Source organism: Bos javanicus, chromosome 1, assembly GCF_032452875.1.
Source record: "Bos javanicus breed banteng chromosome 1, ARS-OSU_banteng_1.0, whole genome shotgun sequence".
Lineage (NCBI taxonomy): Eukaryota > Metazoa > Chordata > Mammalia > Artiodactyla > Bovidae > Bos > Bos javanicus.
In genome coordinates, this window is record NC_083868.1 from 129621002 (window position 1) to 129639541 (window position 18540).

The 18540-nt window shown below is 41.5% G+C and overlaps 2 protein-coding genes across 3 annotated transcripts in view; one reads left to right on the forward strand and one right to left on the reverse strand.

Annotated features, from left to right (window-relative positions):
- COPB2 (COPI coat complex subunit beta 2) overlaps nucleotides 1-1266 on the forward strand; it is a 32988-nt gene extending 31722 nt beyond the window's left edge. Inside the window, exons 19-22 of the mRNA XM_061420378.1 lie at nucleotides 16-196; nucleotides 382-450; nucleotides 593-664; nucleotides 902-1266. Of these exons, the coding sequence (XP_061276362.1) occupies nucleotides 16-196; nucleotides 382-450; nucleotides 593-664; nucleotides 902-997 (418 nt within the window). The 3' untranslated portion in view covers nucleotides 998-1266. The remainder of the gene's footprint in view (nucleotides 1-15; nucleotides 197-381; nucleotides 451-592; nucleotides 665-901) is intronic.
- A 545-nt stretch (nucleotides 1267-1811) lies between these two features.
- Nucleotides 1812-18540, reverse strand: MRPS22 (mitochondrial ribosomal protein S22). Of its 2 annotated transcripts, none has more exons than XM_061420395.1 (8): nucleotides 18452-18540; nucleotides 10839-11002; nucleotides 9607-9771; nucleotides 7168-7311; nucleotides 6781-6864; nucleotides 5422-5567; nucleotides 2904-3012; nucleotides 1812-1940 (listed from the first exon to the last, which is right to left on the reverse strand). In XM_061420395.1, exons 2-8 carry the CDS (start codon nucleotides 10965-10967, stop codon nucleotides 1845-1847), a joined length of 873 nt encoding a protein of 290 aa, XP_061276379.1. In that variant the 5' UTR covers nucleotides 10968-11002; nucleotides 18452-18540; the 3' UTR covers nucleotides 1812-1844. The 2 variants fall into 2 exon arrangements, with proteins under 2 accessions (XP_061276379.1, XP_061276371.1); XM_061420387.1 differs by lacking the exon at nucleotides 18452-18540 and adding an exon at nucleotides 15050-15256.

An 18540-nucleotide genomic window follows, 5' to 3' on the forward strand; every position in this document is an offset into this window, starting at 1 on the left:
CCATATCTGTAACAGGGTGGTGAAACTCTGGAGAGAAAACCTCTCAAAAGTCAATCAGAAAGCAGCAGAATCCCTTGCTGATCCAACAGAATATGAAAACCTTTTCCCTGGATTAAAGGAAGCCTTTGTTGTAGAAGAATGGGTGAAGGAAACGCATGCCGACCTATGGCCGGCCAAACAGTACCCACTTGTCACTGTGAGTGCCTGGGGCGCCTGATTTTGCGTAACTGCAAGTAGAAGGGCATTCACAGCTTAAGGTTTTAAACTGTACTACATACGTTCTGATTTGATTGAGAGCTAGTATTTGGGATTTGGGCTAAGTTCATAGATGAATTATGCTTTCAGAATATTTCATTCCATCATTGCTTCATTCCCTGATAGCCAAATGAAGAAAGAAATGTTATGGAAGAGGCAAAAGGCTTTCAGCCCTCAAGATCTGCAGCTCAGCAGGTCAGTGGACTGCTACACAAGATAGTCTGGTTGAGATTTGTTGATTTTAAGTACCATCTCCCACTTCCTAATCCCGATCAGTCTTCCCTTTGGCAAAAACTTCGAATTCCTGAACAAATTCCTTTGTTTTGTGGATTTTCAGGAACTTGATGGGAAACCTGCTTCTCCTACTCCTGTTATCGTGACCTCCCAGACAGCCAACAAAGAAGAAAAGGTATTGACATCATATCCAGCTTCCCGCTGGACCCCAGCCTCACCCTCTTTCCACGTGAACGTGTGCTAGCTGTGCAGGCCTGTGTTTTAAGTGATGTAATCAGTTTCAGAGCAGAGGCTTTGAAATGGAAAGATACCCCTTTCTGACTGTTGGTTTAGTTCTCTTTGGATCATGAATCACAGGTAACTCTTCGTTAACACAGTACTACAGAACTCACCCTCTTCCTTTTGTTTGCAGAATTTACTTGAGTTGGAAGTAGATTTGGATAATTTGGAAATAGAAGATATTGACACAACAGATATCAACCTAGATGAAGATATTTTGGACGACTAAATAATATTTCCCATTTACTCAACTAAACAGATGATTATTATGGACAGGTATCGATCGTCACCCTGACCACCATGCTTTGGACTCTGAGAAACTCCTTACATTTTTTATATGTAGACGCTGTTGCCCACTAGGAGCACAATGCCCTCATCTTCGGAGGAGTTTCTGTGCAGCATCTAAATCACTGTTCGCTTAACTAAAACAGCTGTGGGCTTTGATTTTTTTCATACTGTCATTGGACCGTATCTCATAAAATCTTTTGAAATAATGAAGATACTTCAGAGTTTCCTTTTTGCAAAATGAAAACAGGATTCCAGTTTGGCTGAGCCAAAACTACACCTCTTCTAGGTATAAGCCCATTTTCTCTTCTGTTTGAATAACTATTTTCAAATAGCATCATTCATATTTTTCTTAGACTTGAGTATCGGTGCTAGACCTCACTGCATTATTCCCCTCATTCTGTATAACTTTCTTATGCCTTCCTCTGACTTTGTCTGGTAGTACCTATTGCTAGAGTCAACTCCCCTGACCACATTAAGCTGGGCTCTGTTTAAATTACCAACTGACCCATTTGGTAACACAGAGACATAGTACTTTTATTCTTTCTTTTTACACTGTACTCATCTGACATGATTAGAGAAATTCATAACCAGGCATTTAAATATACTTCAGTTATCCTCTCATAGCCTCGGAAAGTGAGTGGAGTAAATAGTTTTTTCTTTGTATTTCTGATAGAGGCACTATTTAGAGTCTAAAAAACAATTTTATAAGGAACTCTTGACTTTTTTTTTCAGTATTGACAGAAAACCAGCTAGAATTTAGTAAAATGAAGTTTATTTAAAAAATATTTTTAGGAAGCTGCAGAACTGCTAATGAATGCTTCTTGGTAAGCTTGCAGTGTTAATTCTATATATGCTCCCTTCTGTGCTTCTGTTTTTGCAAAGACCTGTTTAAAAAAAAAAAAAGTTTTAAAATAGAGAATATACTATTGATAAAGTTCCTAGTGAAGTCCCAGTTTAAAAACCCTCCACATTTCACAATATTTTTCTGATTACCAAACAATAAGCATACTACATGGACAGAAAAACAGTGTCACAGTTAAAGCAACCTAATTCCAAACACCAGAAGTTTCCAAACATGATTGTCATTTTTCAGAAAAAAATTAAGAAAACCTACACTGCTGGATCAAAATAAGAAGCATTAGGTTCAAGAGAAATCCAGAGGATGGAAGTTAGCAAGATGATTTTTCACTTTAAAGAATGGGCTTTTCCTACTCCACCTATAATGTCATCACTGGTTGTTTTTATCCTCAGTAAGCCTTATAACTGCTTTGCAGTAGCATAAAGTAATATTAGGAGAGAAGCCAGATCCACAAATACATGTCTATTGTGAGCATCAGAAAAGATGAAAATCATACAATGGTTTCCCCACATCCTGGAAAAAAACCATCTCAACATTTACAGAGAAATCTGTGTAATCCCATAGTTTTGAGAGCGATATAGTTCCAAAATGAGAATGCACTATCCTCCCTGCTTCTGGACAGGAATGTGACCAAACTGGGCGACATGTGCTCTAAAGAGCACAGGAGCTGCCGCCCCACTATCTGAACTCCTTGTACTCCGGTGGCAGCTGTTTCTATTGTCCAGGCTGAAGAAATACGGGGCTCTAATCACTCTGGTTTAAGACCACGAATCTGTGTGTGTGTTGGTCACTCAGTTGTGTACTACTCTTTGCAACCCCCACGGGGTGTAGCCCTCTAGTCTCCTCTGTCCATGGGATTCTCCAAGTAAGAATACTGGAGCGGGTTACCATTCCCTTCTCCAGGGGATCTTCCTGACCCAGGGATTGAACCCTATGATTTCTTCACTCAATCACTACATGATAATGAATGTGAAAGAAGTCCCTTTACCTTAATTAACTGTAATCCCTCAGCAGCCTGCTCTTTGGCCTCTTGAGCTGACTGGCCATCAGGATGGAGGATGTGATACAGCTGGACCAAGCTGGCGGCATCATCAACTCTGGAGGGAAGGGTTTACTGTTATAAAGGGTTTGTTGTTTTCATTTTCTTTTTACATATTTAACTTTATAGTTTTCTTCTTCGGCTTCACAGTCCTATAAAAGTATATGCTGAACTTTACATTTCAAACTTCCTTTGGGCCAGGGGGAAAAAAAACTTTTACAGCTTTCAGTTTCATATTTTCAAACCATTTTCAGGAATATTGGCTAGTTTAGGTTTCACAGGACAAGAGTCAATACAGACGGGTACCCAGATAATGAAAGTGAATATATTAAAAATGTGGCTGTATCCTTTCTGAAAGCAGAGCATCATTTCTCATAGAAACAGTGTTCTAACAGTGGGTGATTTCCAGGCTGGCCCACATCACCAGCAGATAGTAATAGAGAGGGTGGGTCTGTACCCTCATCCCACATAAGCCAGAGGCTGGTGGACATGGGGATGCTCAGTCCACTTGCCTTCAGGTGCAAACTAGCAGTGACATCTGCTGAGGAATTTTCATTGAGACTCTGAATTAGTGGATAAATGCTTCTGAGAGGCATCTAGAAGTCCAAGGAAAGACTCCCAAGCCACCTGTCAATTCACAGGATCCCATTAGTTAAAAACCAGCATCCTAGAGAAGCAAATTTGAAATTATGCACTCTAGATAGAAGAGAATTCAGGTTCTTCCTCAGCAATCTGTCTTGTCTGTCTCTTGTCACACAACTACCCATGATGAAGCCAGAACAAGAGCTCAATTCTTACAGTTTGTACTTAACCTTTTGAGAAATCTATAGGCAGTTTTTATCAACATTAAAACTTTGCCTTCCCCAAACTAAATAACCTCTATCCTCTCACACAGTCAACACCTTCCTACCATTTGCCACCTCAAAGCCCTTCTAGAGTGGAGTGGGAGTGGGGTAAAGAGTTTCTTAAGCCACGGTGACCTTAGAGAAATGCTCTGGGCTCATCCCAAAGCCTGTTCACCCTAAAGGTCATCTCTTGGTGAAACTGAGAAAACCAGAGCTGAGAAACCAAACTTTCCAGAGGAAAAATATTTGTTTAATGTTCATTATCTACTGTGTTTGTTGTACTCTAATAGTTCAACAAATGTGGCAACAAAAGATAACAGTCATTCTCTTAAAAGCTAAGCATGTGAGTCCATAAAGAGCTTAACTGGGTTTCTATATCTTGGTCACAGCAGGGCTTCTTTATGTTCATGCTACTGTATAATACCTGTTTCACAGAACGATTTAGCTTCAAACCCAGCCTGTATTTGAAATGAAAAGCAAGTAAATCCTCATGTAAAAAAATGTTTTAAAGCACCTCAATTCAAGACCTAACAGTGGAACTTAAGTTTGAAATCTGTGCAGAATTCTGGCATGGGCTCCATTTGCCAAGGATATGCACCCTCTACTGTTTAACCTGGGATTTGCAGCAAACTGTCCTGCTGAGAATTCCCACAGGAAGTTTTACTTACACAGAGCAGGAAAGGTTAAGTACTCAAAATTCCCTCCCAGTATGCAAATATGGCAACCCACTCCAGTACTCTTGCCTGGAAACTCCCATGGACAGAGGAGCCTGGTGGGCTGCAGTTCATGGGGTCGCTTAAGAGTCGGGCACGACTGAGCGATTTGACTTTCACTTTTCACTTTCATGCATTGGAGAAGGAAATGGCAACCCACTCCAGTGTTCTTGCCTGGAGAATCCCAGGGACAGAGGAGCCTAGTGGGCTGCCGTCTGTGGGATCACACAGAGTCAGACACAACTGAAGCGACTTAGCAGCAGCAGCAGCATGCAAATGAATTGCTTCAGATGTAAAGCTTACATGTGATAAGTATTTCTATAATAACTTATGAGTACACCTTGATAAATAATTTTCAGCGAAATACATTCTGTGTTGCTCTAATTTCTTGCAAAAAATGTTAAATAATTTCAGAACATTTACAGCTGAGAAGCTTTAAATTCATTCACAGCTAATGCACCTAAAGGCAAGTAATTTTTGAACATGCTCATGATCACCAGCAGCCTCCTGCTTATGTGGGATGTGGACTGCAAGGAGATCCAACCAGTCCATCCCAAAGGAGATCAGTCCTGGGTGTTCATTGGAAGGACTGATGCTGAAGGTGAAACTCCAATACTTTGGCCACCTGATGCGAAGAGCTGACTCATTGGAAAACACCCTGATGCTGGGAAAGATTGAGGGCAGGAGGAGAAGGAGACGAAAGAGGATGAGATGGTTGGATGGCATCACCGACTCAATGGACGTGGGCTTGGGTGGACTCTGGGAGTTGGTGATGGACAGGGAGGCCTGACATGTTGCGGTTCATGGGGTTGCAAAGAGTCGGACACAACTGAGCGACTGAACTGAACCGAAATACAGGTTTACTGTAATGATAGTGAGAATTTCTTTACTTACTAAGATCATACTTACAAATCTCTCTGAATCTGGTCAATCAATAAACCATCAATCTTTTTCTTATTTACAAAATACCAGGCCATTCCACCAAAGTGTCTTGTTGAACGTAAAAGGTCATACTTTCCATATTTATCTATATCTTCATAGGTCTGATGATGAACCTATCCATACAAAATGCAATTTTTCAGAAATACAAAAGTAAAAGTGAGCCAACATTACTGGATATACATCCACTAGCATGCGAGCTGTCCAAGAAAGTACTAGTAAACCAGGTCTCCTGATCCTGCATCCACGATCAGTCATTAACTAGCAGGTATGATTAAGGACAGCTCGCCACTGGAAGTGTGTGGAACCTGGAACAAGTCTGCCAGACATTTATAACCAGATCAGTTACTCTTCAGCAGCCATGCACTACATATGAAGCACCTATTACATATATGGACCACTGGAAATAACGGACTTCCACTTCTCCTTTCCCCTACCCAGTCAACTATCCCACTCCATCTTACTAATTAATGTTCCTTTAGTTCTTCCAGACTGATCTTAAATGAGGACTCTGATGAGGGCATTCCTATATTAAAAAGGCTGCTGACTGAAGTCCAGATTCGTCAGCCTAGCATCTGAGGTTACCTGTGATATGGCCCCATCTACCTTTCTAGCTTAATCTTGAACCACTTCCCTAGGTATTCACCACATGTACAAGCAAAACAGATGACTGGCCATTTCTCAAGTCTACTTTTGTGTCCTGCCTATTGTTCGTACTTTCCTTTCTACCTGAAATACTTCTCCATCCACTTGCCACAATGTTCCCTATCCTCCTAAAGCCCTCTTAGGCCTTCCCTGAGAGCATGTTGCAGCCTTCTCTTAGCACCCAACATCTTAGACCTATGGTGGTGATTATACTTCCCCACAATCTTTCCTGGACTGCAAGCTTCGACGAGGTTCCCTATCCTAGTTCATGTCATCACCTCCACAGTAACACCTTACACACAGAAGGTACTATATGATTATTAAATTGCAACATAAGGCACATACACTGCATTTTGGCAAACTTTAGTAAATAACTTTCCTGTACAATAAACTGAAGAAAAAATCTCTGCCATCAAGTTTGGGTACTAACTCTATCACTTATTAGCTGTGCAACTTTCAGCGAGTTACTTGACTCTCTAAACTTAAGTTCTCTCATCCTTAAAGGGTTGTTGAAAGGATGAAAATATCTATTTTGTGTACATCCAGCACTGGACAGGTGTTCAGGCATTTCCCTTTTCCTCCCCCTGTATTGAAGCTTATAACCTAACTCATTGTGTTGGACTAAAAAATCTTACTCATAACCATACTGACACTCATACTTTAGATACTATAAAATATACTCACTTTGATATAGTCAGCAGAATCTGGCTCAAACTGGGCAACGCAGAGATTGAGGACATCAACATGCCGGTCCTGACTGTACATGGTCTAAACCCACATAGCAGAGTTGGAATTAAATGAGAAGAAAGTGCAACACCTGTCCAGACACCATGACAGCCCTGCCCCTCCACACACAGGCCACATCTGTGCCCAGCACGAGGGAGGCAGAAACCACACACAAACCACATGTCACACCTGGATTCAAATCCCAGCTAACCCAACTACAAGACAATGACCCTACTTATCATTAGAAATGCCTGTGTTTATCAAAGCAAAATACCCAGCAGCACCAGAGCCAACAGGTTCAACAAAGAAATCACCACCGCCTCTATGACCCCAAAGTCATCTTACCTGAAGATTTTCTTCCCTAAAAATTACTGGTGTTAAAACTCTACGGCCTTCTTTGGGGAAATAAATTTGAATCATGCGGTCCCGTTCTTCCCAAGAGGCTTTGCGTAGCGTGCCACTTGGTTCTCTGACAACAATAAAACGCTCCTGAAATAGAAAACACAAGGATGAGTTTGTGAGGGCTGATTTTTAGTTCCAGTGTCCCACTAAGCACCATTATAAGAATAGTTTGCAATCAACAATATAAAATGCAACGGGCAAACAAAATGCAATCGTGTATGATTTCAATAATAATTTTAAACCTCAGATTTGGCGAGATTTGATACTTCCTTCACTAATCATCCCTGATAGCTCAGTTGGTAAAGAATCCGCCTGCAATGCAGGAGACCCCGGTTTGATTCCTGGGTTGAGAAGATCCCCTGGAGAAGGGATAGGCTACCCACTCCAGTATTCTGTCCTAGAGAATTCCATGAACTGTATAGTCCATGGGGTCGCAAAGAGTCAGACACAACTAAGAAACTTTCAGTTCAGTTCAGTTCACTAATCACTGCAGTGCCTCTGACGATCAAAAATCTAATGAAAGTATTTACTAAATATGAACTACAGTGGTAAAGTGAGTTGAATGCATAAAATGATTCAACTAAAAAAAGTTGATTTGAGATTCATCTAAATCCATTTCAGAAAAAAGAAGTGCTATAAACCTTTTTAAATTGTTTTCTTATCCTAAAGTCTCACCCAGATAAGACTTGACTATTTTATGGTCCATATTTAAAGTGACAAGGATAAATGGAACAAACCCAAGAATGTGGAATCTTACTTCCACACCTCTGCGAGTCCTCATTCTGGCAAGAGACAAATGTGTCAGAGAGACTGGTGCACCTGCCTCTGGTCTCTTCACTCTTTTTTTTTTTTTTCTAAGGAAATTCTTGTTTTATTTATGTATTTATATGGACTCCTTACACAAATAACATTCCTGTTCTCCTAAGGGTTTCTTCTATAAATTGGAATGGCCAAGGAAAAGCATTGTCTAATTTTGACTTGATTATACACGTTCAAAAGAGAAAGAGGGAGTGAAGAGAAAAGCGTTGGAAAGTCGACTCTGGGGCTCAGCACGTACAACAGACGTCTCGGACTCAAGATTCATCCAGGTTGTCGGGTAGTTCCAACGCCAAGGGAAAACTAGGGGAGCCCACCCCACCCCACCCCACAGAGAGAATTTCTACAGCTACTCTAGCAAGGTGATCCAGCTAAAGCATAGGTTTCAAACTACAGAGTTTCAACTTAACATCTAAAATTTTAAACTGTAGCATTTCTGCGACAAATAAGCTCAGAGAGCTCATCTCAGAAGAAAAATTAAAGAACTATTGCTCTGATGAATGTTTGGATAAACAAGTACGGTGACCGCAACCAAGGTGTTGAGGGCAAAATCAAAGATCATCCCAGGCCAAACGATGCTTCCTTCACCTACTGGGTGAATTCCACTCACTGTCTGTACCACTCAACTGGCAATCTAATTTAGCACAGGCAGCATTCTTGACACCTCATAGATACTGTTAACTTTGTTTCAGAACTAGAAAAGGTCAGGAACTGGATTATAATTCTTTACAAAACCCAGAAGGACTTACACAGAGTTTTCCACACAGCTGATAAATGCTACACATCTGATTAATGTTTAACCAGATGGTAGTGACTCTCAACTCTTCAGAACTTTAATAAGTCTCTGAATGTGTTTTAAGCATAATATAATTAAACCTTTCATCAAGCACTGCAAACAGAAAAAAATAAAATAGATGGTAAAGTAACACAATTGTTCCTCAAACGGATTTTGGCAATTTGAATTCCAAGTTCCTTTCTCCCTTTCAGGTTATAGAATGCTCCCATAACCAGCCTTCACAGCACTGCAAACGTATATTAAAATACTTCAAAGCAAAAATTCTAATAAAATGAAACTCTGATCCCATTCATTATGTCAGATATACAGGTGACTGACTACAGACATGGACACTGCTCACATCGCGTCTTCTAACCATAATCAATATGATAAAAAGATTAGCATGGGGTGGCCCTTTTTTCAACCCTATCACTATTAAATATTCTACTGCAGTTTGTGGGCTAAAATGCAAATTACTCTTTTCACTCATTACTTGAAAAGGCTCAAACACAAAACTAATGTATTTTATTTTATAAGTGCTAGAGTGTTCTTTTGGAACTGCCAATCAAGTGAAGAGGAGCTAGACAATAAAAACTACAGCAGATGAAGTGGTACCTAAAAATTATCTGGGCAAGTGGGATATTTTTACTGCAAATTCTGAAAAGTGAAAATCCTTTGAGAAGTCTGAGCTTTGGGGGCATCAGCAAGCATTCCATCTTCTCAAAAAGCTTGAGCTTTTTGAAGTCAATCTAGCTTGGGCAGAATCATTTTGTGATTAGACATATACTTACCCGATGTGGTATGCTGTACGATATATCAGTAAACACATATTTGGCTGTTTCGGTTCCTTCCAAAATCTTATCTTCAGCTAACACATCATTTATTGGTGTTCGCTCTTCCAGAACTGGTGGCATTTTTAATCTGACTTTAGCTGCCTCAATCGCCTGTCTTGTAGCCTAATGAAATAAAATATATCTTAGGGAAAGCCACAAAGTTACAGACCAAAAGGATCATCTGACAAAAGCAGATACTAATAAAGAAAAGTGCTAAAGACTTCAGACAGAACCTGTAGGTACAAATAAGTGAGTGAAAAGCCAAACTTGGGCTCCTGGGCCCTGGCCTTTGTCTCTGTGATGACAGCATCCGTCACAGGCTCAACCACTCTCAAAAACAGAAAAGGGAGGCTCTGAGACAGAGCCAGGCCACAAGAGCCACCCAAAACAGGACAGAGGATTTCACTTACTGGGTGCTTACTATGTTCCAGATATTGCTCAAATATTCTGAGTGCATCTGGCTCCTTTAATGCCACAACTGCCCATATGAGCCAAGCGTTACTGTTTAGAGGTCATTTTATGAGAAAGAAAATAGAGGCACACAAATGTTAAGTAAATTGCTAACAAGCTGCAGCACTACAATTTGAACCCAGGCAATTTAACTCCAGAGCCCATGCCCTTAACCACTGAGCACAGTGCTCCATGCCATACTGCTAACAGTGGTTCTCTGAGAGATGAAAGGGGCCTTTCACTCTTCATGTGCTATATACTTTGGGGTATTTGAACTCTGCTATGGCTCTCAATGATTTTTGAGTTGAAAGAAAAGCAACAATATTTCACATATTCATACATGAAAGGGTTTTCCACAAAGCACTCAATACCCATGACTGCAGGAGGACACCTGCCTGGAACAGAATACTGTTCAGAAGGATCTCACAATCTCACCAAGCCTCAGCCTTAAAGCAGCTCACAACCAATGTTTCTGCAGGAAGGAGGCTGGAGCAAGGAGAACAGAGGAAGGATGCTAGGCTGGTTTTGGAGCAGAGGTGGTTCCGCCTGATAGCCAGACCTGACCCGTATGTGCAGTCTGTCTAATTCTGGCAATCTTCCCTACTCCTCTCTGCCAGACTGCACAAGTTTCTTTTCTCAGTTCTGTGCCTGGAACTCCCCCTCAAATCTGGAGGGACCCTGAAAATTTTGTTTAATCTTTTAAAGAAAGATATTCTACCAATATTCCTACGTTCACATACCTCTTCCAACTGTGCCTGGGTCATTAGCTTGTAAGTTGGTGGTTTCGTTTCTTGTACTGCTGGCTTAAAAATCTTCAGTAAATCCAAGCCTGTCATCTTGATGAGTATGCTTTGGACTTCCTCATCCATAAAAGTAGGTTTCTTGATCTTTGGGCTACCAGATTCTGTTAAATAAGTTTTAGTAAATAAGATGGCAAAAATGACAAGACAACAAGACATCTAAATGGAAAAAGTCAATGATAAAAATGATTAACACCATGTCTACCTCAGTATGCACAATGCTAATACCTACAAGACTCATTCATTCATTTAAAATTTACTGGGCATTCATAATGATCAAGATACAGTTTCTGCCAAAAAGGCACTCAAAGTCTAGTGAAGGAAGCAACAGGATAAAAGTAGTTAATGCAATATTAATGACAATAACGGTTACTGCCAACCAAAGAATTGTTTCCTATTTGACAGGAGTTACACACATTTTCAGGAAGGCTTACACCAAGCCACAAAGTATGTACTGATATCCCAGTTTTGTATATGAGGATACTGGAGGCTTGCCAAAGACAATTAGCTATTAAATGATATACCCAGGATTTAAACCAAAGTTTATCTGATTCTAGAACCTAGATCAATTTCAATTTACCATCATGTTCCTCAGAGTAAGTGCTACATACAAGGGAGGTACAGGGGGTTGTATGATAACAGAGACTGAAACTAAACTTAGCCTGGGAGCAGAGAAAGGCATGGTAGAGTCAAAGAATGCTTCCTGGGGACCCTGAATAGGGCAGAGAAAAAAAGGGAAGGAAATTCTAGGCTGAGGGGTTCCATAGGAAAGAGAGGCCTGGATCACGGGACACGATACTGAAAAGGCCATGTGATGTTATGGAAGAAAGCTGGACAGGAGCGGAGACGCAGATCTCAGCTCTGCCCGCCCTAGTATGCCTATCCCTTTGCCCAGCCTCCACTGCCATTGGGGTGGGGGAAGCCATTCGTCCCAACCACCTCGTCCTCTGCTGGCCCTATAAATGCTGGTGTCCCACAGGATTCTGAACTACATTTTTCTCTCCCTTCTCACATTCTTGATGGATTATCTCCTAACCTTCTGTAACTATTAACTACCTAGAAACTCTAAAAGCTGAATCTCCAGCCAGATCATCTTCCATCCAACTACCCAACGGACATCTCGCATGTACGTCATACTGCCAAAGCAGAACTCGTAACTTCTCTTCTGTCACAAACCTGCTTTTCCTCCTATCCTTAGCACCATCCAATAGGTCACGTGGGCCAGAAACCTACAGTCATTCTTGACTTCCCCACTACCCTCCACATCTAGCCAACAGCATCAATAATAAAAATGGTAATGTTAACAGCTAACATCTGTTAGATATTTACTATGTGCCAGTACTGACTAATACTTTTACATACTTGGTACATTTAATCCTCATAACAACCCCGTAAATACTATGATTAGTCCCATTTTTACAAGAGGACACTGACACAAATCAATTGCCTGTTACGTCTTATAAATCATTCTTTAACTCTCTATTTCCCACTGCCACTACCCTAGTCAAGGCCATCCTATCTCTTGCCTCAGCCTTCTAACCTGTCTCCTTGCCTCCATTCTGACCATTCTCCACAGATCAATCACAGTCATTTATTAAATATGTAATCCAAACAACAGAAAAGAGTAACAAAATAAAGAGGTGGTTCTTTGAAAACATAAACAAAACTGACAAACTTTTAGCTAGACCAAGGGAAAAAGAGGACCCAAACTAACAAAATTATAACTAAAAAAGACATTACAACTGATACTACAGAATTACAAAGGATCATAAAGGGCTACTATGAGTAACAATATGCCAGCAAATTGGACAACCTAGAAGAAGTGGAAAAATTCTTAGAAACATACAATCTACCAAGACTAAATCAGGAAGTAATAGAAAATCAAAGCAGACCAATTACTACCAAGAAGACTGAATCCATAATAAAAAATCCTCCAGTGAAAACAGGCTCAGGACCAGATGGTTTCACAGGAGACTTATCAAACATTTAAAGACAAATTAATGCCAATCCTTCTCAAACTCTTCCAAAAAACTGAAGAGCAGGAAGCACTCCCAAACTCATTTTATAAGGCCAGCATTATCCTGATACTGAAATCAATAAAGGATACTAACAGAAATCTACAGGCCAATATCCCTGATGAATACAGATGCAAAAATTCTCAATAAAATACTAGCAAACTGATTCAGCAGAACGTTAAAAAGATCGTTCACCATAATCAAAGAAGATTTGGGATGCAAATACGGCTCAACATACTCAAACCAATCATTATGAAACATATTCATAGAAAGAAGGAAAAAGATTTCTTTGATAGATGCAAACAAGCACGTGACAAAATTAATGATTTTAAATTTCTAACAAATCAGGTAAAAAGGAACACACCTCAACACAATAAAGACCATAAATGACAAACACACTGCTAACATACTCAGTCAGGAAAGGTTGAAAGTCTTTTCTCCAAGAACAGAAACAAGACAGGGTTGCCCACTCTCACCACTCCTTATACAACCCAGTACTGGAAGTTCTAGTCTGAGTACTCAGCCAAGAAAAAGAAATAAAAGGCATCAGAATTGAAATGGAGTAAAATTGTCTCTCTCTGCAGACAACATGATGTTATCTATAAAAATCCTAAAGACTCCATCAATAAACTATGAGATCAACAAATTCAGCAAAGTTGCAAGATACAAAATTAATATCCCAAAACCAATACCATTTCTATACACTAACAACAAATTACCTGAAAAAGTAATAAAGTATCAAAAACATTATAATATTTAGTACTAAATTTAACCAAGGAGGTGAAAGATTGCGTTGCTGAAAACCACAAAACGTTGATGAAAGAAATCAAACGTATAATAAGTGGGCAGGTACTCTGTGTTCATGGATTAGAGAATTAATATCATTAAAATGTCCATACTACCCAAAGCTATCTACAGATTCAATGCAACCCCTACTGAGAGTTCAACAGCATTTTTTACAGAAGTGGAAAAAAACAATTGACAAATCTGTATGGAATCGAAATCACAAGAGACCATGTGATTGCCAAACCAATCCTAAGAAGAACAAAGCAGGAGGCATCACACTTCCAGACTTCAAGCCATTAACATGAAATCAAAACAGTATGGTCCTGGCATAAAAAAAGACACAGAGACCAAGAGAATAGAGTGCAGAAATAAACTCATGTATATACAGCCAACTAATAATTGAAACTGTGTCCCCAGTAGACTTTGTGCTCTCCCAAGGCAACAGCCCTGTCTTGTACTGGTCTCTGGCACCCAAGGTCTCTTACAGTGCCTGACACACAATAGCGCTCAGCACCACCTCTCACCTCAGACCACCTCACCCATTCCCCCCAGCTTCTGTTAACATTTTTACTCCAATGTTTCTCACCTTATATGTAACTGCATATCTGACACCTCCACTTGAATTTCAAAGGCATTTCAAATTTCAAATGTAATGCATCCAAAACAGATATTTAATTCCACTCCCTCTCCCATCTCATTTCTCCTGCCTCCACAATGGGTTCCCAGACTACCTGGGTTCAGTCTCATTTCTGGACTTTTGCTTATGCTGTTTCCTGCACTTGAAATGTTTCTTGGTTTTCTCAACACGATTAACCAAGTTTCAACTGTGGTCACATTTTCTAGGAAACCTCCCCTGCCCTTCCAGCCTAGTTTAAGCGCCACTCTTCTCTCCATTGGAGAAGGAAATGGCAACCCACTCCAGTATCCTTGCCTGGATAATTCCACGGACATAGGAGCCTGGCAGGCTACAGTCCATTCGGGCGGATATAGTCGGACACGACTGAGCGACTATTATTCACTCACTCCTCTCCATCCCCCATCACAGTCCAGGTCACACTGCACTGCCTCTTCCCACTGGACCACGACTTCCCTCAAGCAAAAACCGATGTCAGTGTTAGTCCCCCTTAACCCCTAAACTTAGCTTGGTGCTCTACGAAGAGCGGAGCTCAAGCAGTGCTGCTTAGGGAAGGGAACGAATCAACAAACGCGGGTGACGTCCGACAGGATACAGCCGCCTGGGTCTAAGGGCGCGCCACGGGAAGAACTGGGGCCCCCGCGTGGGTCTCGTCATCTGAAAGGCTCTAGATCTCCCAGAAGAACGCTCCAGGGAACGCCTAGCAGGTCACTCACCGGCCTCGGAACAGAGCCCACGGCATGGCGTTCCCGCCCCGCAGACCCCGGGCAGAGGCTGGAACAGGTCGCCGGGCCGGGGCCGAGCGCGGGCCCGGAAATAGACTCGCCCGGCACCCCGAGAACCTGCATGGAGATTCCACAGCGATAAAGACACTCTGAGGGTCGCCATCATTATCCGGGCCACTTACGCCGGAAACGGCTGAGAAAGATTCTGGGTCTCATGCGGTTCGCGCGGCACCCTGGGAAATGTAGTCTGGATGAAGGAGAAGGAGGAAGCGACACAATTCCTATTTATAAAACAATAAACTTGTTTATAAAACAATAGATTGTTTCTTGTAAACAGCTCGTTCACACGTAAAAGGTGTTTATATGACCTTTTTTCTGGACCTTTCCTTCGTTTCCATGGCTCTAAATAACAAATTCCCACTTCCTGCCCAAACCTTTTCTCCCAGCCCCAGGTTTAAATCCAACTGCCTCAGCATCCTACTTTTCCATTCAAAAGTCTCACGCCCCCAACCCCCGCCCCCACCCCGCCCCACTGCTGCTACTGCTACTGCTAAGTCGCTTCAGTCGTGTCCGACTCTGTGCGACCCCATAGACGGCAGCCCACCAGACTTCCCCGCCCCTGGGATTCTCCAGGCAAGAACACTGGAGTGGGTTGCCAAATAACACCTGATTCCAGACCCCGATTGCCATGGCACCTATCATTCCCCTTCAACTCACACACCTTTTTCTGTCTCAGAATCTTAAGTCTCTTTTGCAGCTCTTTTCTCAATTTGTGCTCAATTATTTTGCTCATTTATCTGCTTGCTTATTTTTCTCATGCCATGAAATCAATGACATTATATATTGTGTTATAAGATCACCCAGCCTGGTACATATGCACACAGGAAACATTTGTTGAATAAATGACTAAATGAACGATTAGAGGATCCTGTTATGTTCTTCCCAGTTGTCCAGGATGTGCAGGTTTTATCCTCCCCTAGCCTGGTGCCGGTGCTAACTTATTCCCAACATCTGACTAAAAAGAGGCATTAAGTAAACAACTATTTGAATTTGCTAGACAGATAAACTCATCTTCTAACCTGACCTCATCATTGCCCAGTTAAGAGCTCTGTTTATGAACTCATACCCTATTTGGGCAGGGAAAGAGAGAGCCCTAGGCTTGGTGCTGCATTCAGGCATGACTGCTGCCCAATATGTCCCAACACTTCCTCTCACACCTACAAGATAAAAGGTGTCAGGGAGTGCTAGTGGGATGCACGCAAGTGTCTCCCAGCCGTGTCCTTTCTCTGAGAATATACCACCTACTTTCCCAGAGGATAGGCTTCTGTGGTTGTGTTTGTCTTATTAACATCCTCCTAGATAAAACTGATTGGACAATGAGTGGACACGTAATGCAGGAGAAATGACTCGTTGGACGTTGCATTAGTTCCCTATAGCTTCTGTAGCAAATTATGACAAATTTGGTTACTTATAACAACAGAAATCCTCTCACAGTTCTGGATACCAGTCATCTGAAATCAGTATCACTCAGCTAGGTCAAAGTATTAGCAGAGCTGTGCCCCTTTCAGAGGCTCCAAGGGAAAACCTGTCTCCCAGATTCTTGTGACTGCAAACACTCCTTGGTTTATGGCTGCATCACTATAATCTCTGCTTCACTGCACCTTCTGTTCTGTGTCCAACTGCATTTTACCTCACTCTGTAAGGTTATACATAAGATTGCATTTAGGACCCACCCAGATAATCCAGGATAATCTCTCCATCTTCAAATGCTTAATCATTTTTGCAAAGATCCTGTTTCCATATAACATTCATAGGTTACAGGAACTGGGAAATAAATACCCTTTCAGGAGGAGGAACATTTTCAGCTGACCCCAGCTGTGCAGGCACCAAGCAGATTTTATCTCAATATTTCAAACTCAGAAACATAGTTGATGGGTATGTTCAGAAAGGGTTGGGTAACTGTTCAGAAAGGTTTGGAGCAGACTTTTCCAGCAATATGCTCACTAATCAACAAGCAGAGAGAATGCCAGTCTACAGAGAAAGGCAGGAAGAGGGATCAGAAACATAAATGGCAAACTAGGGTGCTTGAGAAAGAGAGGAAGGGAGGGGTGTGCTATCTTGCCCAGAGATGCTCCCACCTTCCTGTATTAACCTCCTTTTCTTGGGCTACACTAAATTACTGATGGATTACCAAGATTCTTAATTTCAGCTGTAACCTTGGGCAGATGCCCACATCTTTCAGAGCCTCAGTCTCTCACCCAAAAACTGAGTATGATGATAGTACTTATCTTGCAGACTCTGAGGACAAAGTACATTCAAGATCTAATGCCTGGTGTTTCCAAAGGGGACACAAGAAGCAAGAAGGTCATGTGGCAGCAAGTTGGTGGCTTTCTGAAGATCGTCACAGGGAAAGCTTTACAGCATTATATGGTCATCGGTTAAGAGTCTCTGGTTACAAGTGACAGAAATCTTTCTTACAAAACAGAGACAGAAGTGATGGGAAGGATGCTTAATATCTCACAGAGTTAAAGAGAAAGCTGAACAGCCAAGCCTCAAGAAAGACTTGAAGGATGGAGGCTCCAATGTCCCCAAAGGCAAGACCTTAAGAGAAATTGCTTCAGGATGTCAGAATGACTTGATTCCAACTCAGTTGGCCCTCTGAATTACAAATCCACAGGTTCAACCAACTGTATGTCGAAAATATTAAAAGAAACAACGTTTTTAAAAGTTCCATAAAGCAAAGCTTAAATCTGCCATATGTCAGCAAATATTTACATATCATTTACATTGTATTTACAACTATTTATATAGCTTTGGACAGCAAGGAGATCCAACCAGTCAATCCTACAGGAAATCAACCCTGAATATTCATTGGAAGGACTGATGCTGAAGCTGAAACCCCAATACTTTGGCCACTTGATGCGAAGACTCAACTCATTGGAAAAGACCCTGATGCTGGGAAAGATTGAGGGCAGAAGGAGAAGGGGGTGACAGAAGATGAGACGGTTGGATGGCACTACCAATTCAGTGGACATGAATTTGAGCAAACTTTGGAAGATAGTGAAGGACAGGGAAGCCTGGTGTGCTGCAGTCCATGGGGTCACAAAGAGTTGGACACAACTTAGCACAATACACAACAACAACAATATAGGATTTACATTGTATTGGGTATTATAAGTAATATAGAGATGATTTAAACTGTGAGAGTGTGTGTATATTATAAGCAAACAGTATGCCATTTTATGTAAGAGACTAGAGCATCCTTATACTTTGGTGTCTGAGAGAGTCCCAGAACCAGCCCTCTGTGGATCTTGAGGGATGACTCTACATGCTTCCCACCAAATTTAAGTTCCTGGTGAGAGAAGTGGATTGCCCTGATGGGGCTCTGTTTACCCGGAAACGGGAAGTTGATCCTCTGACAGTTCCAAGACAACGTGGCTGCATCTAGCAGTAGGATTCATCAGGTAAAATACGGGAGAGGG